The 27633-nt window shown below is 41.9% G+C and overlaps 1 protein-coding gene across 3 annotated transcripts in view; it reads right to left on the reverse strand.

Annotated features, from left to right (window-relative positions):
• ccny (cyclin Y) overlaps nt 1-27633 on the reverse strand; it is a 197364-nt gene that overhangs the window by 46072 nt on the left and 123659 nt on the right. For all 3 annotated transcript variants that reach the window (XM_052016631.1, XM_052016633.1, XM_052016634.1), the window contains one exon: nt 1405-1479. In XM_052016631.1, coding sequence (XP_051872591.1) covers nt 1405-1479 — 75 coding nt within the window. The remainder of the gene's footprint in view (nt 1-1404; nt 1480-27633) is intronic.

Here is a 27633-nt window from a genome sequence, read left to right on the forward strand (position 1 = left end):
TTCTGCTGCCTTTGCATATGCTGTCTGCACGGATTAATTCCCTGAATAAGCAAAAGTATCTGCATCTGGAACTCTCATTCTTAGCACAACTCTAACCTGTTTTTCCAGCATTTCCATTAACTGTTGTTTCTGAAGCCAAATAGAAAACTAGGGAAATAAATTTAGATGGAATAACCCAGCTTTGTGATCATTCAGAAACAAGAAGGGCAGCATGAATCCTGAAAATTTACCCTTTTAAGTCTTAATGGAATTCTCATGATCTTAAAACAGAGAACTGGTGAAGACCTGCCGCAAGTGAAAACGAAGTGCAGTGCTGAGTTTTAAGCTTAACTCAGCTCTTTTGAGGGCCACTGTAGCCATTTGTCACAATACATGATAAGACTTTTCTTTGTAAGTGTAGCTAAACAAAGACCCACTATTCATTAACCAATCAAGACCCAGGGAATTCTCAAAAATTCATACTGCATTTTTTAAAGTGTCTATTTAAATGTCAATTTGCCTATTATGCAACAGCAGTTATCTATGTTTCACTCAGTCACCTATTCCTTTGAATTATTCAAACCAATTATTTAAAAGAGTCCTTGCTAATTACACAGTTTCATCATCATTAAGTGGCAGGGCTGATGGATGAGGAATTGAATCTCTACTGAACATTTTCACATCTGTACGATAAAAATTAGCCAAGAACACAATTTAACAGCCATTTGTCAACAGTGGAGATCTACTACATACAGTATGTAACACCTTATCACATCTGCAGACACAAGAAGTAAAGACTGCAACCAAGGAGTGATTTAAGTGCAGCTACTCTTGTTACAGAGGAAAATGTAATAACTCACTTCTACACAATAACAGATAAATGAACGACCAGAAAATTACTGGGGCTTTTGACTGTCGGAGGAATGATGCCCAGCAAACTTCTCAGTCTCCTCCACTGGGATCTTTACATTTATCCAATTGCACAGGTGAACAGACCCTCGGTTTAACGTCTTCTCCAAAAGGCAGAAAATCTTGCAATGCAGCATTCAGAGTGCTGTCCTGCAAAATCTTTCCACTGCTCCATGCACATTTTCTGCTGTATAAGGCATATTCAAACCACATCTGGAGTAACTTCCATGCACTTCTAGTCATCAGAGAGCATTTTTATTGCAGTAAGCAGAGAAACACTGTATCCAAATCCAATTCCATCTGTCAGAAACTAGAATTATGAGGATACTTAAGACAGCTGTAACTGTTTACTTTAGAAAACAAAGCTTCCAGATGATTCAATAAAATTGTGAAGGCTCAGAGAACTGCTCACATTGGTGTAATGCAAGTATTATTATTCAAAATGAAAATTATGCCAATGAATTTTCTATAAAAACATAATGCATTCCTAACGGCAAAAAGGCAAAGACTACTCACCATCTGTTTGAGACTTGCTTAAAAACATGGTACTAGCACGAGGGTGGTCTGAAGGGTTGAATTCCATGTTTAAATCTAATGAGAGAAATGTAAAAACAAGAATTGCCATTAATTTTAAGCAGCTTACTTGATCATTGTCACATCCATAATCTTAAACATCCAATCCCCCTATCCCTGGGGTAGTGTTGCTGCAGTGTGTACCATCTACAAAATACACTACAGTTACCTGCCTAGACAACTCCAGGAGTACATCCCAAACTTGAAGCCTCTATCTCCTCTTGTAATACAGCAGTTCTGATAGGGGATTTGAGAGCATAGGAACAGAACACCACCACCTGCGGGTTTTGCCCCAAGCTGTCATCCTGACTTGGAAATATTGCCAGTCCTTACAATAGCTGACTCTAAATTGCGGAGCACTCACTGTTGCCCCCTCCTCCTTAACAGCATCTGAGAACATCTTCAGCAGGACTACAGCAGTACAAATAAAAAGCTCACCCCCACCTTCTCAAGGGCAACTACAGATGGGTGATGTACGTTGGTTTGGCCACTGATGCCCACATTACCAGATTGTTTTAAGAGCCCATTTACTTCTCCTATGCCCTTGAAGGCAATTTGTTGTCTTTACCTACACGTCCTTATGGCACAGATGGAAGCCACTTTGGTCCATAGACTCCATGCCAGCTCACAGAACATTCCATTCCTTACTTATTTTCCTGGTGACCTATACTCCTTGCATTTCCATCAACATTCCCCCCCCCCCCCCCCGCCCCCTTATGCAGACTGGCCTATATACAACTCCAGACGAACAGCACTGTGGTTGACCTTTAATTGCCCTCTGAAATGCCAAGAGGGCTGCTCCGTTCACACTCAGTTAAGGATAGGCAGCAAACACTGGCCTTGCTGGCGACATCCATGTGAATTAAGAACAAAAATAATTATAATTAGCAACCAGCCTGTTAGACGTCAGCATCAGCCAGCATACAACTCAAAGAGAGTCACAATGATATCCAGGCCATCCATACCTGTCAAATAAAGTTCAATTTCAAGTTTTAACAGCCAAATTTCAGCTGACAATTTATTTGAAATCACCTCTTAATTTTTGCATTGTATGATTTATAGTGTAACTAAAGGCTTGGCATAGTTCTACAACAATGTATCTATTACACAGAATGCTCATGTCAGATGCCATAGCAACTTGACATGCATAAACAGAATGTATTTCATGTTCATTTGCTGAATACTTTGTCTATTCCGCATGACCAGGACCAGGAAGTACTTGTGTGATTGACAGCTGCACAAAACAGATCTCTCAGCAAATGCACATTTTGAAGCCTTCCCTAATTTTTCTACCAACTGAACTCTAGAGTTGCTACTTCATGGTGCTAGGATTAGAAATAGATCAGAATATTTTCGCAGAATCACAGTGAATGACAAAGCACAACAGGTGACCATTCATCCCATTGTGTTCGTACTAGCCCTTTGAAAGAGCAACTCAATTAATTCCACTCCCATGTTCATATCCCGCATCTTCCTCTTCTAATAGGATGTAGAAAGGGACGTTCCAAAGCATGGAAATTGAAACATTTTGAAACCAGCTTCCTGTTGTTCCATGCATTTTTCTCCAGCTAAGTCAGTCAAAAATAATCAATCATTACTTTCTATTTGACTTTAACCATCTCAATGCATCGTCAAATTCGGTGTCACAGACAACCATTGAATGGTTCAGATGATGCAGGAGTATTCGGGTGATGTGAGAAATGGGAGATGACCTGTGTGACTGGAAAACCTTTAACAAGTATTTGAGTCGTTAACATAGCAAAATAACCCAATAATAACTTCCAGAAGGACATTATCCAATAAAACTTGACACCAAACCAACAATAATGACCAACAGAAAATCTCTAAAAATATTTACATAAGAACTTTAGAAACAGGACCTGAGATGGGCCAGACTTGTGGTAAGAACAAAGGTGAGGCGATTCAGTATCAGATTTATTATCACTGACATAGGATGTGAAATTTGTAGTTTTGTGGCAGCAGTACACTGCAAAAACATGAAATCTATAAGTTACAAAAATAAATTAAATCCAGAAGATTCAACTCCCAATGTTTTAATGGGGGAGCATGCATGCAGTTAGTTGTAGAAATCCAGATGATACTGCCAGTGATGTCCATAGAATGCAACGTTGTAGTCTTTTTTCACCAATCAACATAAAATCAATGAAATGAAGAACACATTGGTGTTTTGCAAATTATTCCTGTTGTAAAGACCATAGAAAAACAATGTCTTTTTGAATGAGGGGTAACTGAGTTTTTGCTGCTGAATCACCTCTCTGGCCCAGAAAAAACTTACTTTATTGTGCTCAGGCAACACTTTTGGAAAGGGAAATAGAGTTATTACAAGTCTCGGACCTGCAATATTGACACTGCTTCTGTTTCCACAGATGCTGCCTGACCTGCTGAATGTTTCCATCATTTTCTGTTTTAATTTCAGATTTTCAGCATCTGCAGTTTTTTTAAACTCGGGGGCTGTCGTTCCCTCAAACTAAGTGTTTTAAAATTTCATGCATTTTATAATAACAATAGAAAATTATTCTGTTCTTGGTAGTTAATTAGATTTCAGCTTCCAACTTAATCCATCTGAATATACCAATTTTGTAAGTATTTTATAGAGAGAAAAATGTTTTAAAACTGGAGCTCATTTCCTTGTTAGCTTATCTATCAAGATCTTTCAATGTGATTGCAACACAGCCAATCTGATGATACCACCATTGCTTGATGCTACAGATCCCAGACAATAGGCAGAAAACAACAAGGGATAATGGGAAAGGTAAAATCCATAAATCATAAACAACCATTAATCATAAATAAAAACAGAAAATGCTAGAAAACTCAGCAGGCCAGACAGCATCCTTAGGAAGAGGAACATTTAACGTTTCAGGTCGAAGATCCTTCATCAGAACTTCTATTTTTATTTCAGATTTCTAGCATTGTTTTTTTTAAAATTTACATCTAAAAATAGCAGTCACTTGGACAAGTGTGAATTAATTATGGAAAGCCAGCATGGATTTGCTAAAGGCAAATTATATTAAATTGTATCAACAATGTGTTTTGATATGGAACAGAGAGGATACAATAGCAAAGCTTAACAGAAGGAACTCTGCTATACTCTCAGCTGACTTAGTTGTCCACACTGGTGGCAAGGTGGAAGATGCTGAGGGCAAACCCAAAAAAGCTTAGGAACCTTTAGCGCTGGCCCTTACCTCATACTTTCTGAATAATGGAATACAATTCTTGAATGATCGATGACATGAAACGCTAGTCACCAGCTCGGCATTATTTGGTAGGCAAAACCTCTCCAGCTTACAGAAAGCAACTCCTCCAACTGAAGGGATACAAGATCAAAACCATAGCTCAGAAAACTCAAGCAAGGCCGATTCCACGCCAAAGCTGCCAAGGATGTCAAAAAGCTTTTTGGAAAACTCATTTTCAAAATATTGCCAACAGGAAAAAGGAAATTAACACCAATACAGATCCTACAAAACATAATGATAGGAAGGTCTTCAAGGAAAACATGATCTTCATTGCTATACTGCCTTACTTCACTCCAAAACATTATACATCGCACAAAATATTTTGAAGTGTAGTCATGGTTATGAAGATTAAAACGTGATAACCAATTTGTGCACAGCTAACGCCCACCAACAACTCTGCGATAATGACCAGATAATCTGTACTAGCGATACTGAGTGAGGGATGAACACAGGCCAGGGCATTGGGAATAACTCGATGTTTCTTCAGAATGGTGCCATGGGATCTCTTATTTGAGACGAGCTGAATTTTGTCGTAAGCGGTGAGTGTAAACACTCACCACTAACCTTTGGATTAGGTTTCTGTCTATATTTCTTGCGTTTGTATTTGAGAACTTGCTGGACCAAGGAAGTTCGAACCTCAGGGAAGAGACCCTTAACTGTGGCAAGGCCTTCTGCATACAAATCCTATTCCTATCAGGGCCGGAGCAAGCACCATCCACACAACTGTCCAGAAATCTTTGATAGCAGCCAAGCTGCACTCTCCAAATCACCAAATGCTATTGGACATTCAGAGGCATTCACTATCAATATAAAAATTGGTGTCCTGATGAAGGGTCTAGGCCCAAAACGTCAACTGTCCATTTCCCTCCATAGACGCTGCCTGACCTGCTGAGTTCCTCCAGCATTTTTTTTTGTGTGTTGCTCAAGATTTCCAGCATCTGCAGTCTTTCTTGTGTCTTAAAACACTAATATCTTACTTCCTCAAAGTTGTTCTCCTCCACTGAACTCAATGGAGAAGTCCTTGTGCCAGGTCAGAATGGACAACTTGGGCCAAAGGGCCTATTTCTATGCTGTATGACTATAAGCAGGCAGAGTTGGTTCAAAGTGGATCCTCAGGATGAATGCTGGGGAACCACCTCAAATTCCTGCTCCATAGTGGGATTCCATACTTGCATGAAAATCCCAAACTTGCTGCCAATCTTACAGGGAAATACCTTTTTATTCTGCATGAAACTGCTAGCATTTCCCCACAATACTGGCCTATCTTCTCATCGCAGGAACAATATTTCTGGCAATACAAGTCCTCCAGGGACGTTTAGAAGAAAGTAGAACTACAGTTTGTGGCGAGATTTGGGAGTTCAATTACACCCTCCAGAACACATGGATCTAATCAGCCTGCCCACAGAAAAATCCTGCAGCCATAAGAGTAGAACCAAAAAGACACTACAGCTGGGCCAACAACCAACATAACAGGAACTAGCTCAAGATTTACTATAACTGTAGAGCCTGAAGAAACATCGAGTTTTTTTTATAAATCAGCTTTGCAGTTATCATACACATAATGGTTAGGCTCAATCTGAATTCTGTTAACATTAACAGTCCAGTTATCAGTTACAACAGAGGAAATAATACAAGTATACAGTTTGATAAAAGTTCCTGCAAATTGCAATGATTTGAGATAAATAGTTACTCTGCAATAACTTAAATTGCAGTCAAACTGAAATAGCTTGCACGTCCCATCTATGTGCATGTGTGTCTTGCACGTTGTACTTATCATTCTCTTTCCCGACATTTAAAAAAACAATTTTAGGCTTCTATATTTGGAAATTTTTCCAACTCTGGTGATACGGCTGTGGAAAGGAAATGATAGTTTTAAAGTCTGTACTATCAAGGAATTTCCTGCTGTAGTTATCTTGCTTTGCCTCATTCTACTACTGAGATGCATCCAGTAGGGATGTAGCCCTCATTGCCATAATGATTTAACTACAAGTCAGCAAAACCAAATGTCACATGCCTACAGCCACCAATGCAGAACTGAAAGTGAACACAGTGATTAAAAATAAGGGACATGATAAAGGTACAACCTGTGTACATTTTTTTTTGAGAACGCTCACTTAACTTTAAACTTTGATCTATTTGCGACAATATCTGTTCAATATTTAGCAGACCACAGAGGCTAATACTTCATAAAATTTAACTTAAAATTATCACCAAACAATTACACATTTAAAGGGATCTTTGTAGCAGACTCAGAACTTTTCATCATGTGGTACATCACTGAAGGAGGCCACTCAGCCAATGAATTTTACTTCAATGGAAATTGCGGGGTTCTGAGTATTTTGAATTCTTTATGACTTTGTCATTTGACAATCATTATGAAAATGTTGCAAATTATTTCTGGCTGTAAATATTGCCACAATGACCTCTAAAATATATTACATAAGGAATAGATTTGAAAGTTTAAAAACACAAGGGGAAATATTATGAAAATCAAACATCATATACGGTTCTGCACAACTTGTATCACAGTTAAAAATTCATACTTATTTATGAATTTATTTACCATACAACTTGTAATGGTAAGGATTCCATAAATGGCCTCAATATTCTAACATCAGATAGATCAGAGAACAAATGTAAAGGGACAGTGCACTTTAATGGCAGGATCCTTAACATGACTGATGTACAGAGGGATCTAGGGGTCTAAGTCCAGGTTGACTGAACACGCTGCACAGGTATTCAAAAAGGCATATGGAATGCTTGCTTTTATTAGTCGAGGCACTGAGTTTAAGAGTCAGGAAGTTACGCTGCAGCTTTATAAAACTCTGGTTAGGCCTCATCTGGAGTACTGCATTCAATTCTGGTCACCCCATTATAGGAAGGATGTGGAATCTTTGGAGAAGGTGCAGAAGAGATTTACCAGGATGCTGCCTGGATGAGAGGGCATTTCCTATAAGGAGAGGTTAGACAAACCAGGTTTGTTTTCTCTGGAGCGCTGGATGCTGAGGGGAGACCTGATGGAAGTTTTTAAGATTATAGAGGTACAGATTGAGTAGACAGGTGGTATCTTTTTCCCAGGGTTGAAATGTCTAATACTAGAGGGCATGCATTTAAGGTAAGAGGTGGCAAGTTCGAAGGAGATGTGTAGGCCTTTTTTTTATTATAATACACAGAGTGATGAGTGCCTGGAATACATTGTCAGGGGTAGTAGTGGAGGCAAATATGATAGAGGCTTTTAAGAGACTCTTAGATAGACCCATGAATGTGCAAAGAATGGAGAGATATGAATATTGTGTAGATGGAAGAGTTTAGTTCAGTTAGGCATTTAATTAGTTTGGCACATCATGGGCCAAAGGGGCTGTTCCTGTGCTGTACTATTCTATGTTCTATGTTAACAATGCATTCAGCGCTTCCATCCTGAATTGTTTCCACAACTGGAAAGTGCAGATATGTAAACATTAAGCCAGGTCAGTGCAAACAGCCTTGAGAGCGGGCAGCGTCGGAGCGGGCAGCGGAGTGAGTGGCAGCGGAGTGTTCTGGGCTTTGGCTCAAGGGGCTTCGGCGCGAAGGGGCAAGGAGGGTAAGTAGCTGGTAAGTAGGTAAAGGCAAGGTTTAGCTTTTGGTCATTATAGATTTGTAGGTGGGACTAACTAGGGGAAAAAAAAGGTAGTCAGATGGAGGACATGGTGGTGTGCTGCAGCTGTTTGATGTGGGAACTCGTGGACCTTACTGCGGTGCAAGATGGCCACATCTGCAGTAAGTGCTTGAGGCTGGACGAACTTCGGCTCAGAGTTGATGAGCTGGAGTCGCAGCTACAAACACTGCGCAGCATAAGGGAGGGAGAGAGTTTTGTAGACACGGTGCATCAGGTGACAGTCACCCCCCTTAGGGTAGGTACATCTGAGGTTCAGGAGGCAGATAGAATGGTGACGGTCAGGGGAGGGAAGAGGAAGAAGTCAGGCAGGCAGACAGGACAGAGAGCCCCGGAGGCTGTTCCCCTCAGTAACAAGTTTTCTGCCTTGGAAGCTGTTGAGCGGGATGACCTGCAGGGGCCTAGCTGCAGTTACCAGGTCTCTGGCACTGGGACTGGTACTGCTACTCAGAAGGGAAGGGTGGGAAAGAGACATGCGGTAGTGATAGGGGACTTGATAGTCAGGGAAACAGACAGGAGGTTCTGTGGCAGTGAGCATGAATCCCAGATGGTATGTTGCCTCCCAGGTGCCAGGGTCCGGGATGTCACTGATCGGGTCCACAGAATTCTTGAGTGGGAGGGAGAGCAGCCAGAGGTTGTGGTCCATATTGGCACCAATGACATAGGTAGGAAGGGGGATGAGGTCCTGAAGAGTGAGTTCAGGGAGCTAGGCAGAAAATTGAGGAACAGGATCTCAAGGGTAGCAATCTCGGGATTGCTGCCAGTGCCACGTGATAGTGAAGGTAGGAATAGGAGGAGGTGGCAGATAAATGTGTGGCTGAGAAGTTGGTGCAGGAGGGAGGGTTTTAGATTTCTGGATCATTGGGATCTCTTCTCGGGAAGGTGGGACCTGTACAGAGAAGACGGGTTACACCCGAACCAGAAGGGGGCCAATATCCTTGCGGCGAGATTTGCTAGGGTGGTACAGGAGGGTTTAAACTAGTTTGTGAGGGGGAAGGGAACCGGAGGAGTAGGTCAGAGGAAGAAGGGAATGGGGAAAAGTTAGATCAAACAGGCAGAGAGGCTTTGGGGAAGGAGAAGCAGAATACAGGCTGTAAAAGTAGTAAGATAGATGGACTGAAGTGTGTTTACTTAAATGCAAGAAGTGTCAGGAATAAGGGGGATGAACTGAGGGCTTGGATAAGTATGGGGGACTATGATATCGTGGCTATTACTGAGACGTGGCTGATGTCAGGAGAGGAGTGGATATTGAATATTCCTGGTTTTTGGTGTTTTAAGAGGGATAGGGAAGGGGGGAGAAGAGGGGGAGGGGTGGCGATACTGGTCAGGGACACTGTTACGGCTGTGGAAAAGATGGATGTTGTAGAAGGATCATCTCTAGAGTCCGTATGGGTGGAGTTAAGGAACAAGAAAGGAGCAGTTACTCTACTAGGAGTATTCTATAGGCCCCCCGGTAGGAGTAGAGATATAGAGGAGCAGATTGGCAGGCAGTGTTTGGAGAGAAGCAGAAATAACAGGGTTATTATAATGGGAGACTTCAACTTCCCAAATATAGACTGGAACCTGCTTAGTGCCAAAGGTTTAGATGGGACAGAATTTGTTAAGTGTGTCCAGGAGGGATTCCTGACGCAGTATGTTGACAGGCCGACTAGAGGGAATGCCATGTTAGATCTAGTTTTAGGAAATGAACCGGGACAGGTGAAGGATCTATTGGTGGGTGAGCATTTGGGGGATAGTGACCATTGCTCCATAACCTTTAAAATTGTCATGGACAGGGACAGGTGCAGAGAGGACAAGAGGTTTTTCAATTGGGGAAGGGCTAACTTCAAGGCTATAAGGAGAGAACTTGGGAGTGTAAATTGGGATGTCCTTTTTGAAGGAAAATGTACCATGGGGATGTGGTCGATATTCAGGGATCTTATGCAGGATGTTAGAGATAAATATGTCCCGGTGAGGCAGAGAAGGAATGGCAGGGTGAAGGAACCGTGGGTGACGAGAGAGGTGGAACGACTTGTTAGGGAGAAGAAGGTAACATACGTGAGGTATAAGCAGCAAGGTTCAGACAGGGCCCGTGAGGAATATAGGGTAGCGAGGAAGGAACTTAAGAAAGGGCTGAGGAGAGCTAGAAGGGGACATGAAAAGGCTTTGGCTAGTAGGGTTAAGGAAAATCCCAAGGCCTTTTTTCAAGTACGTGAAGGGTAGGAGGATGGCTAGGGTGAAGGTAGGTCCGATTAAGGACAAAGGTGGGAGAATTTGCCTGGAGGCGGCAGAAGTGGGAGAAGTTCTCAATGAGTACTTCTCTTCGGTATTCACCAGGGAGAGGGGTCTTGATGATGCGGAAGGGAGTGCTGGTAGGGGTAATGTTCTCGAGGTTGTTGATATCAAGAGAGAGGATGTGTTGAAGTTGTTAAATAATATTAAGACAGATAAATCTCCGGGGCCTGACGGGATTTTCCCCAGGCTGCTTCGAGAGGCTAGGGAGGAGATTGCTGAACCGCTGGTAAGGATCTTTGAGTCCTCGTTGTCTACGGGGGTGGTGCCAGAGGATTGGAGGGTTGCGAATGTGGTCCCCTTGTTCAAAAAAGGTAATAGGGATAGGCCAGGGAATTATAGACCGGTGAGTCTCACGTCTGTGGTGGGTAAGCTGTTAGAAAGGATTCTAAGGGATAGCATTTATGAACACCTTGAGAATCATGGACTGATTAGGGACAGCCAGCGTGGCTTTGTGAAGGAAAGATCTTGCCTCACAAGCCTGATAGAGTTCTTTGAGGAGGTGACCAGGAAGATTGATGAGGGCAGTGTGGTGGATGTGGTTTACATGGATTTTAGTAAGGTGTTTGATAAGGTTCCTCATGGTAGGCTTCTTCAGAAAGTCAGAGGCCGAGGGATCCAAGGAAGCTTGGCTGTGTGGATTAGGAATTGGCTTGCATGTAGAAAGCAGAGGGTTGTGGTGGAGGGAGTGCCCTCGGATTGGAAGGCAGTGACTAGTGGTATCCCGCAGGGATCGGTTCTGGGACCTCTACTTTTTGTGATATTTATAGATGACTTAGATGAGGGGGGTGGAGGGCTGGGTTAGTAAGTTTGCGGACGACACTAAGATAGGCGGTGTTGTGGATAGTGTGGAGGGCTGTCGGAGCTTACAGAGGGATATTGATAGGATGCAGAGCTGGGCTGACAAGTGGCAGATGGAGTTCAATCCGGAGAAGTGTGAGGTGGTACACTTTGGAAGGACAAACTCCAGGGCAGAGTACAGGGTAAACGGCAAGGTACTTGGCAGTGTGGAGGAGCAGAGGGATCTGGGGGTTCATATTCACAGTTCGTTGAAAGTTGCCTCACAGGTGGAAAGAGCAGTTAAGAAGGCCAATGGGATGTTGGCTTTCATAAGTCGCGGGGATTGAGTTTAAGAGCCGCGAGGTTATGATGCAGCTTTACAAAACTCTAGTTAGGCCACCACTTAGAGTACTGTGTTCAGTTCTGGTCGCCTCATTATAGGAAGGATGTGGAGGCGTTGGAGAGGGTGCAGAGGAGATTTACCAGGATGCTGCCTGGATTGGAGAGTATTGAATATGAGGAGAGGCTTAAGGTGCTAGGGCTTTATTCACTGGAAAGGAGGAGGATGAGAGGAGACATGATAGAGGTATATAAAATATTGAGAGGAATAGATAGAGTAGACAGTCAGCGCCTCCTTCCCAGGGCACCAATGCTCAAGACGAGAGCTCATGGCTTTAAGGTTATGGGTGGGAGGTTCAGGGGAGATGTCAGAGGGAGGTTTTTCACCCAAAGAGTGGTTGGTGCATGGAATGCACTGCCTGGGGTGGTGGTGGAGGCAGATACATTGAACAGGTTCAAGAGCTTGTTGGATAGGCATATGGAGGAACGTGAGATAGAGGGATATGCGGGAGGAAGGGGTTAGGTAGTGTGAGGGTGGTCTGATGGACGGCACGACACGGTGGGCCGAAGGGCCTGTTTTGTGCTGTATGGTTCTATGGTTTTAAGATCTGTGGCAGATCCTACACTGGCCTTATCATCCACCTCAGAACCCAGGAACTGGAGTGGAAGCAAGTGATCCATGACCCTGAGGCACTGCCTAAGAAGAAGCCAACAGAAGCAAATAGCTCTGCTTTAGAATACTTAAGTGCTGAAGGGATTTTGTTTGGAGGCAGTAGGTCTGATGACTTCATCTCCATTTAAATATGCCGTGAAGTTAAATGCAAGTGTCACACGAAGACGTGATGTACAGTTACATCTAAATTGCAGGAAGAGTGCTCAATTTATCAACAGAACATCCTCCTTTATATATGGCTGATTCAATTTACTGTGATCATATCACAGAAGATTGTCTCAAACAGACCACTTGCCTCATTTTGTTAGATTATACAGTGTCACAAGTTACAAGTCAAATCCCCAAGAGGCTTCAGATTTCACCTTAACGTTTTTGACTTTAATATTTACTGGACCAACACATCAACTGTTAAAGAAAAGCTGCATTAAACACTTGTTAAGGAAATGTGAATCTGATAATTGTACACCTGTATATCTTAAGCTCTTTAATTCCCTTGGCATCGTACTGAAATATATTATGTAAAACTGAGCAAACTGATTCTGTCTGCAATGTATTTGGCAATTGAGAGAATAATCTTTCAGGAAAACTATTGGATTGAGCTTGAAAAGTTGACAAAGTGGAGGCCAGTGGACAGCACTGAGAGTGGAGTTTACTCAAAGATAGCCTGGAACTGTTGGCCCTTGTTCTAACGTCATGCTTTTGTCTCATCTTTCTTCTAACAGACTGGGTTGATAAATAAAAGATATACAAACTTAAAGAGCTATACATCACTGTGGTAGTCAGATTATTATAGTTCAATCAAAAATACTGCAGCAACAATGAAGGAAAATTGACATGCACTGACCATGACCAGACCAAAATTGGTGCCTCATAGAGAGACCAGAAATTCAAACTATATCATGTTTAAACTTGGAAAAAATTAGGAGTGGTACTGTTGATCCTTCGCTTAAATTTGAAGATATTTGGAGTCCATTTATTCAATATTTTCACATGATATACAGTGGCACGCAAAAGTTTGGACAGCCCTGGTCAAAATTTCTGTTACTGTGAATAGCTAAGCGAGTAAAAGATGACCTGATTTCCAAAAGGCATAAATTTGAAGATGACACATTTCTCTAATATTTTAAGCAAGACTACTTTTATATTTCCATCTTTTACGTTTCAAAATAACAAAAAAGGAAAAGGTCCCGAAGCAAAAGTTTGGGCACCCTGCGCGGTCAGTACTTAGCAGTACTTAGTAACACCCCCTTTGGCAAGTATCACAGCTTGTAAGCACTTTCTGCAGCCAGCTAAGAGTCTTTCAATTCTTGTTTGGGGGATTTTTGCCCATTCTTCCTTGCAAAAGGCTTCTAGTTCTGTGAGATTCTTGGGCCATCTTGCATGCACTGCTCTTTTGAGGTCTATTCACAGATTTATCGATGATGTTTAGATCGGGGGACTGTGAGGGCCATGGCAAAACCTTCAGCTTGTGCCTCTTGAGGTAGTCCATTGTGGATTTTGAGGTGTGTTTAGGATTGTTATCCTGTTGTAGCAGCCATTCTCTTCTCATTTTCAGCTTTTTCTTTTACAGATGGTGTGATGTTTGCTTCCAGAATTTGCGGGTATTTAATTGAATTCATTCTTCCCTCTACCAGTGAAATGTTCCCTGTGCCACTGGCTGCAACACAAGCCCAAAGCATGATCAATCCACCCCTGTGCTCAACAGTTGGAGATGTGTTCTTTTCATGAAATTCTGCACCATTTTCCTCCAAACATACAGCTCATTGCGGCCAAAAAGTTCTATTTTAACTTCGTCAGTTCACATGACTTGTTTCCAAAATGCATCAGGCTTGTTTGGATGTTCCTTTGCGAACTTCTGACGCTGAATTTTGTGGTGAGGACGCAGGAAAGTTTGGAGAAAAAATGGTGCAGAATTTCATGAAAAGAACACCTCTCCAACTGTTGAGCACAGGGGTGGATTGATCATGCTTTGGGCTTGTGTTGCAGCCAGTGGCACAGGAAGCATTTCACTGGTAGAGGGAAGAATGAATTCAATTAAATACCAGCAAATTCTGGAAGCAAACATCACACCATCTGTAAAAAAAAAGCTGAAGATGAAAAGAGGATGGCTTCTACAACAGGATAACAATCCTAAACACACCTCAAAATCCACAATGGACTACCTCAAGAGGCACAAGCTGAAGGTTTTGCCATGGCCCTCACAGTCCCCCGATCTAAACATCATCGAAAATCTGTGAATAGACCTCAAAAGAGCAGTGCATGCAAGATGGCCCAAGAATCTCACAGAACTAGAAGCCTTTTGCAAGGAAGAATGGGCAAAAATCCCCCAAACAAGAATTGAAAGACTCTTAGCTGGCTACAGAAAGTGCTTACAAGCTGTGATACTTGCCAAAGGGGGTGCTACTAAGTACTGCTAAGTACTGACCACGCAGGGTGCCCAAACTTTTGCTTCGGGACCTTTTCCTTTTTTGTTATTTTGAAACTGTAAAAGATGGAAATAAAAAAGTAATCTCACTGAAAATTTTAAAGAAATGTGTCATCTTTAACTTTATGCCTTTTGGAAAGGTCATCTTTTACTCGCTTAGCTATTCACAGTAACAGAAATTTTGACCAGGGGCGCCCTAACTTTTGCATGCCACTGTAGATCCCTTTTCAATAACTTTCCCACTTAGAGGAACGGAGTTGACGACATAATATTGCTCTGTTTCTACTGAGAAATTTTAGTCCAGTCTTTTTTTTCTATTTGTTTTTTTTTGAAATTTTTCTGGTTAGTTTGGTTTGATATATTGTTTATAATTTTTCTTATTGATTTGGGGATTTTTTTTCTTTTTTTTATATAATAAATCTTCTTCTTTCCTTTCTTTTGTATTACATTCATTTACTAAGAGATCATTGGATCTACAGATTTTTTTTATATTTTCTTGTTCTTTATGATTATCTATGCCATGATTGTTCTCCTGATGTCTTTGTATTACATGTACAAACATTGATGTTATATATTAATCTGTATTAATTTGAAAACTAATAAAAAGATTAAAAAAGAAAAAGAGAGACCAGAAATCAGGTAGGAAAGAATAATGAAGGCATTAGAGCTACGATTGAAGCAGTACAAGTGCTTCACTTGATTCTGCAATGTCCAATGCACAAGTTACAAAATCAATGCTGAATAGGGGAGAACAGGCAGAGCAATTACCCATATACTGATGGAAGTTTTTTGTCTGGATAGATTCTATTTATTTTTGTTCCTCTGCAAATGTATTTATTAAAATTACTTTGTTATAGCTACTAATTGTGCATAGAGTGCAACCTCCACATAACACTGCTTATAACGTTATGGTTTTGAATATATCACAGGTATTATCATGTCCCCCCAAAATTTCATCAATTCTTTCTAAAACTCACCAAATTGATTTGGTTACAATATGCAGAGAATGCACTCTTAAACAATGTATTTTAAACATGCTGAATGCTGATATGCAACAAGCTGACAGTTCAGGAAAACTAATACTGAATTAATAAGACATGTAAGAGCAAAGATATTTCCATTAATAACCTCCCACTTTATTGATTTTTCAAACTGTATTTGAGTATAAGAGTTAACGATAATCAAAAGCAGGAGGGAGCGAAAGAGGATCAAATAACCATCGATAAATAAATGTTATGTTTGTTTATTATGGATCATTGATATTTAAAGTAAACAGAGTTTTAACATGTACTGCAATTAAACATAACCCTATTGATTTTTTTAAATATATGTTATGGAACTGGAGCCCTTTTGTTATCTGCAATCATTTTTCAAAATTGGTAAATTGGTTTAGTGTCACATGTACCGAGGTAGTGCAGAATAAAGTGTTATAGCACAGAGGAAGTGCAGTGCAGGTAGACTGTAAGATGCAAGGTCACATCGAGGTATATTATGAGGTCAAGGGTCCATCTTATCATACTAGGGAACTGTTCAGTAGTCTTATAACAGAAGGATAGAAGCTGTCCTTGAGCCTCATGGTATGTCCTTTCAGGCTTTTGTATCTTCTGTTCAATGGGAGGGGGAAGAACAGAGAATGTCCAGGGTGGGTGGGATCTTTGATTATGCTGACTGCTTTGCCGAGGCAGCAAGAAGTGTAGACAGAGTCCATGGAGGGGAGGCTGGTTTCCGTGATGTGCTGAGCTGCATCCACAACTCTCTGCAGTTTCTTGCGGTCATGGGCAGAGCAGTTGCCATATCAAGCTGTGACGCACCGGATGGGATGCTTTCTATGATGCATCGATAAAAGTTGGTGAGGATCAAATGGGACATGCCAAAGTTCTTTAGTCTCACCCAACGTCATCCACTGGGGGTGACTATTTTTGGAATACAGCAATACAAATTCAATATATAAAGATCTGAATGTAAACAAAGAGAGGTCTTAATGCGTAACAAGGCAGCAACAATTCAGGTAGGAGACATTTATCGATAGCTTAATGTATTCTCAGAGCGTTATGATGCCTCAATCCATTGAATTTTCTTATGAAACAGCAATTAGTACATTTCCTGTGAGTTACAGTTTGGCACACCCTTCCTATTTAGCAGTATCATACTCTCTCTGACTTTCTCAAGTAAAGGTCCCACAATAGGCTAGTGAAGGGCTAATTTTCTAACAACAAATACTTTTATATTTACAGCACCTTGAAAGTAATAGTGCAGTAAAATGGCACAGGGACATTTTCAAAGAAAATGTTACCAAGAGCCACACAAGAAAATATCAAAACAGATCAAAAAAGTACATAAAAAGCTTTTTAAAGAAGTAAAGATAATCAAAGAGACTTAGGAAGGGAATTCCAGAATTTGGCAGCTAAGGACATGCTTCAAATGTGAAGTTTTAATTTGAGAGGCTCAAGAGTGAAGAAGTGGAAAAGCTTAGGTATCTGAGAGGACTGTCGGACTGGAGAGTATACAAAGGGGTGAGGTCATGGAAAATAAGAATGGGAATTTTAGAAACAGGCATTGGTTAACTAAAGCCAACATGCATCAACAAACATAGGAGTGAAAGGTAAATGGTGCATGGGCAGAGTTTTGGATTACCTTACGGTTACAGAAGGAAAACTTAAATTAAATGCAGTTAATCATATAGCAACACTCATGGTTGTAATCAGTGGACAGCTTGGGGATTTCAAGTGACATTTGGAATAAAACTGAGGGGTTATGAAAACAGTCTCTAAAATCCAGGTGAATGACAGAGCTTGCAACAGCGTATATAATTGTATTTAGATTTCGAAAAAGCATTTGACAAGGTTCCAACATAAGAGGCCGGTGCAGTTTCCAGTAATCTGCTCCCCTTCTGTCCCTTTCCTCTCTCCCCCTGAACTACCCAGTCCCTATCATCCAGTCTCTTGCCCCTACCCCCACTCTCTCCATCTGCCCATTACCCACACACTCTTCCCACTGGTTTCCCTCCCCAAATCCCTTTATTCCATGCTCCACCTTCCTCTCCTATTAGACTCCATTATCTTCAGCCCTGTGTCACTTCCACCTGTCACCTCCCAGATTCTGGCACTATTCCCTCTCTCCCCTTCCCTATCTACTATCATCCCCATCTCACCTGGATCCACCTATCACTTGCCAGCTCTTACCCCTCCTCTTCCCTCCACCTTTTTATACTGGCTATCTCCCCTTTTGCTTTCACTACAGATGAAGGGTCTCGAGCCGAAAAGTTGACTGTCCATTTCCTTCCACAGATGCTCCCTTATCCGCTGAGTTCCTCCAGTTTATTAAAGAGGGTTGAAATTTAGAAATAAAGAAATTTTGTTACAATTGTACAAAATTCTGATGAAACCACACCTGGAGTACTGTGCACATTTTTTGTCCCCTTACCTAAGAAAGGGCACAGTAGCACTGGAGACAGTCTAAAAAAGATTCAATGGTTAACTCCTGGGAAATTAGGATTGCCTATGAAGAGAGGCTGGTCTGTATTCTTTGATGTTCAGAAGAATGAGGGATTGTCTTAATGAAACAAGGGGGCATGATGGGGCGGATGTTGAGATATTTTCACTAGTGGAAAGTGTCTTAAATTAAGGGACATAGCTTCAAGATAAGGAACGGATCATTTAAAATCAATGTGCAGGGAAATTTCTTCTCACAGGGAATACAAAATCCTTGGAAATCTCTACCCCAGGGAGTTGCGCGGTTAAATCATTACAAGTACAAGTACAGTGTACCCCTGTGTTATGGCAGTTTAGGTAACCAAAATTTGCCCTTACAGAATTCACAAATCACCACCAAAAGATATGAGATACGGAATAAAAATCCTCTCTTACAGAACTTATGAGAGAGAAAATAACTAAATAAATACCAATTGTGAAAGAAATTTTAAATCTAAATTTTTAAATTTAATGTTTAAATTAATTTTTTTTAATTTAAAAAAAACTAACACATTTTGTCAATTTTCCGCTAGGGTTCACATTACGGATGGTTTTCTAAGGAATGCAACCCCTGGAAGAGTATAAGGCTAAGAGGAAGGAGCTTGAGGAGGAAATTAGGAGAGCCAGAAGGGGACATGAGAAGGCATTGGCAGGTAGGATTAAGGAAAACCCCAAGGCATTCTACAAGTATGTGAAGAGCAAGAGGATAAGATGCGAAAGAATAGGACCTATCAAGTGTAATAGTGGGAAAGTGTGTATGGATCCGGAAGAAATGGCAGAGGTACTTAATGAATACCTCACATCAGTATTCACCATGGAAAAACATCTGGGTGATTGTCGTGAGGACTTGCAGCAGGCTGAAAAGTTTGAGCACGTAGATATTAAGAAAGAGGAAGTGCTGGAACTTTTGGAAAGCATCAAGTTGGATAAGTCGCCGGGACGAGATGAGATGTACCCCAGGCTGCTGTGGGAGGCAAGGGAGGAGATTGCGGAGCCTCTGACGATGATCTTTGCATCATCAATGGAGACAGGAGAGGTTCCGGAGGATTGGAGGGTTGCGGATGTTGTTCCCTTATTCAAGGAAGGGAGTAGAGATAGCCCAGGAAATTATTGACCAGTGAGTCTTACTTCAGCTGATGGAGAAGATCCTGAGAGGCAGGATTTATGAACATTTGGAGAGGTATAACATGATTAGGAATAGTCAGCATGGCTTTGTCAAGGGCAGGTCCTGCCTTTTTGAGGATGTGGCTAAACACATCGATGAAGGAAGAGCAGTAGATGTAGTGTATATGGATTTCAGCAAGGCATTTGATAAGGTACCCCATGCAAGGCTTATAGAGAAAGTAAGGAGGCATGGGATCCAGGGGGACGTTGCATTGTGGATCCAAAACTGGCTGGTCCACAGAAGGCAAAGAGTTGTTGTTGAATATTCTGCTTGGAGGTCGGTGACCAGTGGTGTACCTCAGGGATCTGTACTGGGACCCTTGCTCTTTGTGATTTTTATAAATGACCTGGATGAGGAAGTGGAGGGATGGGTTAGTAAGTTTGCGGATGACACAAAGGTTGGAGGTGTTGTGGATAGTATGGAAGGCTGTCAGAGGTAGGTCAAATACGATGGCAGAGCATAGTATTAATGGTAGGACTCTTGGCAGTGTGGAGGATCGGACTCTTGACAGTGTGGAGGATCAGAGGGATCTTGGGGTCCGAGTCCATAGGACGCTCAAAGCAGCTGCACAGGTTGACTCTGTGGTTAAGAAGGCATATGGTGTATTGTCCCTCATCAATCGTGGAATTGAATTTAGGAGCTGAGAGGTAATGCTGCAGCTATATAGGACCCTGGTCAGACCCCACTTGGAATACTGTGCTCAGTTCTAGTTACCTCACTACAGGAAGGATGTGGAAACCATAGAAAGGGTGCAGAGGAAATTTACAAGGATGCTGCCTAGATTGTGGAGCATGCCTCATGAAAGCAGGTTGAGGGAACTTAGCCTTTTCTTCTCAGAGCGACGGAGGATGAGAGGTGACCTGATAGAGGTATATAAGATGATGAGAGGCATTGATCAGGTAGATAGTCAGAGGCTTTTTCCCAGGGCTGAAATGGTTGCCACAAGAGGAATAGGTTTAAGGTGCTGGGGAGTAGGTACAGAGGAGATGTCAGGGGTAAGTTTTTTACTCAGAGAGTGGTGAGTGCGTGGAATGGGCTACCGGCAACGGTGGTGGAGGCGGATACGATGGGGTCTTTTAAGAGACTTTTGGATAGGTACATGGGGCTGAGAAAAATAGAGGGCTATGGGTAAGCCTAGTAATGTCTAAGGCAGGGACATTTTCGGCACAGTTTTGTAGGCCGAGGGGCCTGAGTTGTGCTGTAGGTTTTCTATGTTTCTATCCATGTTTCTGTGTTTCCATAACGCAGTAGTTAAAGTGAAGGTCGATAAATGTTAGAAAGATTGTGGAATTGATGGCAATGGGAACTGGCACAGAGGAGTTGTTGAGGTCTGGGATAGATCATCCATAATTATATTGCATGGCAGGGCAGGCTTGAGGGGCCAGGTGGCCTTCTCCTGCTCACCCAGTCACCCAAAATACCACGTATGCAGATCAGTCTGCTCACATTATTTAGGCCGACTCTCTTGGAAATCTAACAGATTGATTAGTTCAAAAAATTCTAAACTTTAAGCCCCTAACCAAGAAGCTGCATTATAAAGATGCAGGTTATGCACAAAATTAAAAATTATATGCCTAACTCCAGAATTTTAAAGACGCAATTGTGCTGATTTACATGAAGTCACATTAACGGTTCAAAACCTTATGTTTTCACAGGGCCATTAAATTCAAATCAAATTATTTACATTGAAGAGATACAGTTTGCAAATCTACATAAAATTAGACAGGAATCCTCCCCAGATGTTTCCTAGCAACTGATATCAAAAAGACCAAAAGATGTTCCATAAACTAACAGCATCATGCTTGGCAAAAGACCACAAAATCTGCTCACTGAATTAAATTATTCCATATTACTATTTTGCTTCAGTAGCTACAGAGGAAAAAAACCTCTTCCCCCCCCCCATCACCAATTGCTGGAAGGTTTATTGGGTTAACTAAAACACACCAGAAAGTTCTTGAGGCAAGGATTCCAGATTCATTGAAGACACAGTGCCATTCTCACACCTGTATTTGACTAAGAACACAACTCCAAGTCAACAGCTACTTCTATTTGCAAAATATTCCTCAATTTCAGAGCATTTTGAATAACTATCTTGATGCCTCATGGACAGGAATAGGCAGTTACCTTTTTTTAATTAGTGTGTAAAAGTGTTGAAGATTACTTTAATTGGCTGAACACAGGAGAAAAAAAGCAAACTTAAGAAAACAACAAATCTTAGGTGTAGTGATAAAAACCAAAAAATGGACGTGAACCAACCTTATTCTTTCAAAAACATTTCAAGGCTTTGAGCTGGTATACTCTAAGGCTCAAAAATAGTAAGGGGAGAATAGTCGAACCGAATTTCACAGCCAGGTTGAGCTAAGCAGATGCTCTGCCAGAAACGGCCTCCAACTTTATTTTTAAAAACAATATTCTTCAGTTCAGTCCTCCAGTTATGCACGAAGCACCCAGCAAATTAAAAAAAATCCATTAATGTCTCAATGAATTAGTATTTGGGGTCAGCTGGTATAGACCAATTTTCCCTCTTTGAATGAAATCCAGAATTAGTTCAAATGATTGTTTTTAACCCCTTAAGTATCTAACACTATATTTTTGATGTAAACATCTTGGAGAAAAAAAAATTATCAATGCAATTATAATATTGAGCATCCTTAAAGATATTCAAATTTCAAACAACACAGGGATTCATAATGAATAAATAAATAATAACACAAGTCATGTCTTTTTACATCAAACATAAACTCTACGTACATCAAAGTCATTTGATCTTCTGGACCATAAAAGCATTAATTCAAATGTAAAATAATAATCAACGAAGAGTATCTGGGAAGAGCTCCATCAGCCCAATCTTAGTGGCATCTTTCCTTCAAGGAAATAATCAGCCTTGTATTAGGAATTGAACAGAGCTGAATGTGAACACTTCAAGCAAAACCTAATGCATTTATATTATCCTTTTTTTTGTTGGTTTCTTTCACAGCAGCTGCCAGCTGCACAAAGGAACTATGTCAACAATTAAGCAGCCTATACCTGATAACAGCAAGACCTGGATACATTCTGGCATGGACTCCGAAAGTAGCAAGTAAAGTTTACACACAGGTGTTGGACAATTAGTTTTTTTAAATTCATTATCAGGATTTGGGCCTCACAAGTAAGGGCAATCTTTATTGCCCATCACTAATTGCCCCCGAGGAGGAGGTGGGGAGTGACCTTTTTGAGACACTGTGCAAAGGCTATAATAAATCTAGTCAAAAGGAAAAGAAAAGCTTACAAAAGGTACAGAGAGCTAGGTAATGTTAGAGATCTGGAAGAGTATAAGGCTAATAGGAAGGAGCTTAAGAAGGAGATTAGGAGAGCCAGAAGGGGGCATGAGAAGGCCTTAGCAGGCAGGATTAAGGAAAACCCCAAGGCATTCTACAGGTATGTGAAGAGCAAGAGGATAAGATGTGAAAGAATAGGGCCTATCAAGTGCATTAGTGGGAAAGTGTGTATGGATCCGGAAGAAATGGCAGAGGTACTTAATGAATACTTTACATCAGTATTCACGACAGAAAAACATCTGGGGGATTGTAGTGAGGACTTGCAGCGGGCTGCAAGGAAAGACGAGGTGCTGAAACTTTTGGAAAGCATCAAGTTGGATAAGTCGCCGGGACCGGATGAGATTTACCCCAGGCTGCTGTGGGAGGCGAGGGAAGAGATTGCAGCGCCTCAGACGATGATCTTTGCATCATCAATGGAGACGGGAGAGGTTCCGGAAGATTGGAGGGTTGCGGATGTTGTTCCCTTATTCAGGAAAGGGAGTAGGGATAGCCCAGGGAATTATAGACCGGTGAGTCTCACCTCAGTGGTTGGTAAGCTAATGGAAAAGATCCTGAGAGGCGGGATTTATGAACACTTGGAGAGGTATAATATGATTAGGAATAGTCAGTATGGCTTTGTCAAGGGCAGGTCCTGCCTTATGAGCCTGATTGAATCTTTTGAGGATGTGACTAAACACATCGATGAAGGGAGAGGAGTAGATGTAGTACATATGGATTTCAGCAAAGCGTTTGATAAGGTACCTCATGCAAAGCTTATTGAAAAAGTAAGGAGGCATGGAATCCAAGGGGGCATTGCAGTGTGGATTCAGAACTGGCTGGCCCACAGAAGGCAAAGAGTGGTTGTTGAAGGGTCATATTCTGCGTGGAGGTCAGTGACCAGTGGTGTACCTCAGGGATCTGTACTGGGACCCTTGCTCTTTGTGATTTTTATAAACGACCTGGATGAGGAAGTGGAGGGGTGGGTTAGTAAGTTTGCAGATGACACAAAGGTTGGGGGTGTTGTGGATAGTTTGGAGGGCTGTCAGAGGTTACATAGATAGGATGCAAAGTTGGGCTGAGAAGTGGCAGATGCAGTTCAACCCAGATAAGTGTGAAGTGGTTCATTTTGGTAGGTCAAATATGACAGCAGAATATAGTCTTAATGGTAGGACTCTTGGCAGTGTGGAGGATCAGAGGGATCTTGGGGTCCGAGTCCATAGGACGCTCAAAGCGGCTGCGCAGGTTGACTCTGTGGTTAAGAAGGCATATGGCGTATTGTCCTTCATCAATCGGGGAATTGAATTTAGGAGCCGAGAGGTATTGTTGCAGCTATATAAGTCCCTGGTCAGACCCCACTTGGAGTACTGTGCTCAGTTCTGGTCGCCTCACTACAGGAAGGATGTGGAAGCCATAGAAAGGGTGCAGAGGAGATCTACTAGGATGCTGCCTGGAATACGGAGCATGCCTTATGAAAGTAGGTTGTGGGAACTCGGCCTTTTCTCCTTGGAGCGACGGAGGATGAGGGGGGACCTGACAGAGGTATATAAGATGATGAGAGGTATTGATCGGGTAGATAGTCAGAGGCTTTTCCCCAGGGCTGAAATGGGGGCCACAAGAGGACATAGGTTTAAGGTGCTGGGGAGTAGGTACAGAGGAGATGTCAGGGGTAAGTTTTTTTACTCAGAGAGTGGTGAGTGCGTGGAATGGGCTGCCGGCAACGGTGGTGGAGGCGGATACGATAGGGTCTTTTAAGAGACTGTTAGATAGGTACATGGACCTGAGAAAAATAGAGGGCTATGGGTGAGCCTAGTAATTTCTAGGGTAGGGACATGTTTGGCACAGCTTTGTGGGCCGAAGGGCCTGAATTGTGCTGTAGTTTTCTATGTTCTACGTTCACTGCAGTCCTTATGATGAAAGCTCTCCCACAGTGTTGCAGGGTAGGGAGTCACAGGATTTAGAGCCAAGGACCGGCCATATATTTCCAACTCAGAATTATGCACGACTTGGAGGGGAACCTGCAGGTGGTGATGTTCCTCAGCGCTTGCTGCCCTTGTACTTTTTGGTGCTGAAGGTTTGGGGAATGCTGCTGGAATAGCTTAGGTAAAGCAACTACAGTGCATTTGTGGATGGTACACACAAAGGCCACAGAGCACCAGTTGCAGAGGGAAAGAATGTTTAGAGTGGTTGATGAGACACCAATAAAGCAGGCTGTTTTGTCCTGGATAGTGTCAAGTGTCTGAGAGTTGTGGTGGGTCCACTCATGGAGGGAGGTGGAAAGCATTCCATAATGCTCCTGACTTCTATACTGGGCTTTCAGGACACCCAGTCTCTGACCTACTCTTGCAATATGGTAGTTACATGGCTGATCCAGTTGAGTTTTTGGTCAGTGGTGACTCCCCAGGATAATTCATTGTGATGGTATCTCCTTGAAAGTTCTTTACAGCCTCCTCCGTACTCACACATAGCAGAATTTAATCCTGTCTGCCATTACTCTGCTCATCTTACCAACTGAAGAAATATTGTCCTGTAGCCTATGCCCATCTTCCTTACTCTCAACATCATCATCAATTTTCAGGTTCATCTGAAAAGTTACTAACCATACCTTCCATATTCATATCCAAATCACTGACGTATGTAACAGTAAAACCCCAGTACTGATTCCTGTGGTACAGCACTGGTCACAGGTTTCCATTTACAAAATCAACCCACCACCATCATCCTCTGCCTCTTACTAAAAATCAATTTTAGATCCAATTTGGAGACACAAAAGACTGCAGATGCTGAAATCTGGAGCAACACACAAAGCACTGGAGGAACTCAACAGGTCAAGCAGCAATTATGGAGGAAAATGGACAGTCGACATTTCAAGTCGAAACCCTTCATCTGGGTCATCTTTCTCCCTACCCAGCACCAGATGAAGGGTCTCAACCCAAAACGTCGACTGTCTATTTCCCTTCAGAGATGCTACCTGACCCATTGAGTTCCTCCAGCACGTTGTGTATTGCTTTAGATCCAATTTGCCAACTTGCTTTGCACCCACAGGCTCTAACCTTTTGGATGAGTTTCCCATGTGGGTCCTTGTCAAAGTCCTTGCTGAAGTCCAAATAGAATTACATCAATCACACTGCCTCATCAATACATTTTGTTACCGCTATCATCAGCAAACTTGGAAATATGACATTTAGTCAAATCATTGATGTGGACTGTGAAAGGCTGAGGGTCAAGCACCAATCCCCGTGGTACCTCACCAGTCACAGCCTGCAACTGGAGAACAATCTGTTTATTCTTTGCTTTCATTCCGATAACCAATTTTCAATATTTGTCAGCATATTACCCCCAATTCTAGGTGTTCTAATCTTCATAAACAAAGTCCTATGTAAGATCTTACAGAACACCTTCTGTTACCACATCCTTCATTATAGATTCCAGCACTTTTCCTGCCACTGAGGTTCGGCTAACAGGATGGTAGTTCCCTGTGTTTTATCTCCGTCTTTTCTTAAATAAGGGAGTCACATTGGCTCCCCTCTAATCCAAAGGAACAATTACAGAATCCATAGAACTACGATAACCAGTGCATCTGCTACCTCTAAAGTCACTCTTTCAAAATTCTGGGCGATACATCCTCAGGTCCTTGGGATTTATCAACTTTCAAGCTCACCAATTTCCCTAGTACTATTTGTTGATTATTACTTTGTTCCTTTAGTTCCTCATTCTTGCTAGACCCTTGATTCTCTAACATATCTAATAGGTTTGCATGTCTTCCTCTGTGAAGAAAGACTCAAAGTAATTGTTTAGTTTCTCTGTCATTTTCTTATTTCTCATTATGAATTCTCCTCTCTCGGTCTGCAAGGGTCCTATCCTTGCCCTTACTTACAGACAGTTCTAATGTTACATTATTCTGATATTCTATCTTGGTCCTCCTTTGCTGAGTTATAAAACTTGCCCAATCCTGGGCCCACTGTTATTTTCCTCTTCATGGGATATAACACTATTTTTAAATCCTCTTGTGAGTCACTTTCCATCTTCCACTTTTAGTATGTCACTTCCATTGATATCAACTGCAGCAGTTTTATGAAAACACAAGAACACAAACAAATAGGACCAGGAGTAGCCACATGACCCCTCAAACCTGCCTCATCATTCAATATGATCATGGCTGATCCGCCTTATCTCCTTTTCTGTGTCACTTGCACATGGCCCTCAATTCTTCAACCTTTGAAAAACATATCCATCTTCTCCTTAAATACCTCAGCCATTTATCCTCCACAACCCTCTGGTATGGAAGATTTCAGACTTGCTACCCTCTGCGAGAGAAAAATTCTATGCATCTGTTTTAAATGACTTCCCTTTTATCTGTGTCCCCTCGTTCAAGACTCTCCCACGAGTGGAAACATCTCAGCCAGCAGTTGGTCCATAGTCTTCTATGCCTTGACAATTCAAGATAGTTCTAAAATATTGTGAGTCTCTGCCTGCACCACCCTCTCAAGCCAATGCATTCCTCAGATTCTGACCATCCCCAGGTGAAAAATTCTCTCAGAACCCCTCTAAACCTTGTACCCAAAACCTATGTCCCTCCAGTTTTAAACCTCTCTGCTATGAGAAAAAATTCCTACTTTCTGCCCCACATGCTTTTGTATACATCTATCAAGTCCCCCTTAGACTCCTCTGCTCCAAGGAAAATAAATCTAGCCTGTTCAGCTTCCCCTAATAACTGAAACTCTCCATCACAGACAACATCCTAGTGAACCACCTCTGCATGCTCTCCAGTGCAAACCTATCCTTCCTATTGTGTGGCAACCAATACTCCAGCCATGGTCTAACCAATGCCTTAAGAAGTTGTATCA

The sequence above is a fragment of the Pristis pectinata genome, chromosome 5, assembly GCF_009764475.1.
Source record: "Pristis pectinata isolate sPriPec2 chromosome 5, sPriPec2.1.pri, whole genome shotgun sequence".
NCBI lineage: Eukaryota > Metazoa > Chordata > Chondrichthyes > Rhinopristiformes > Pristidae > Pristis > Pristis pectinata.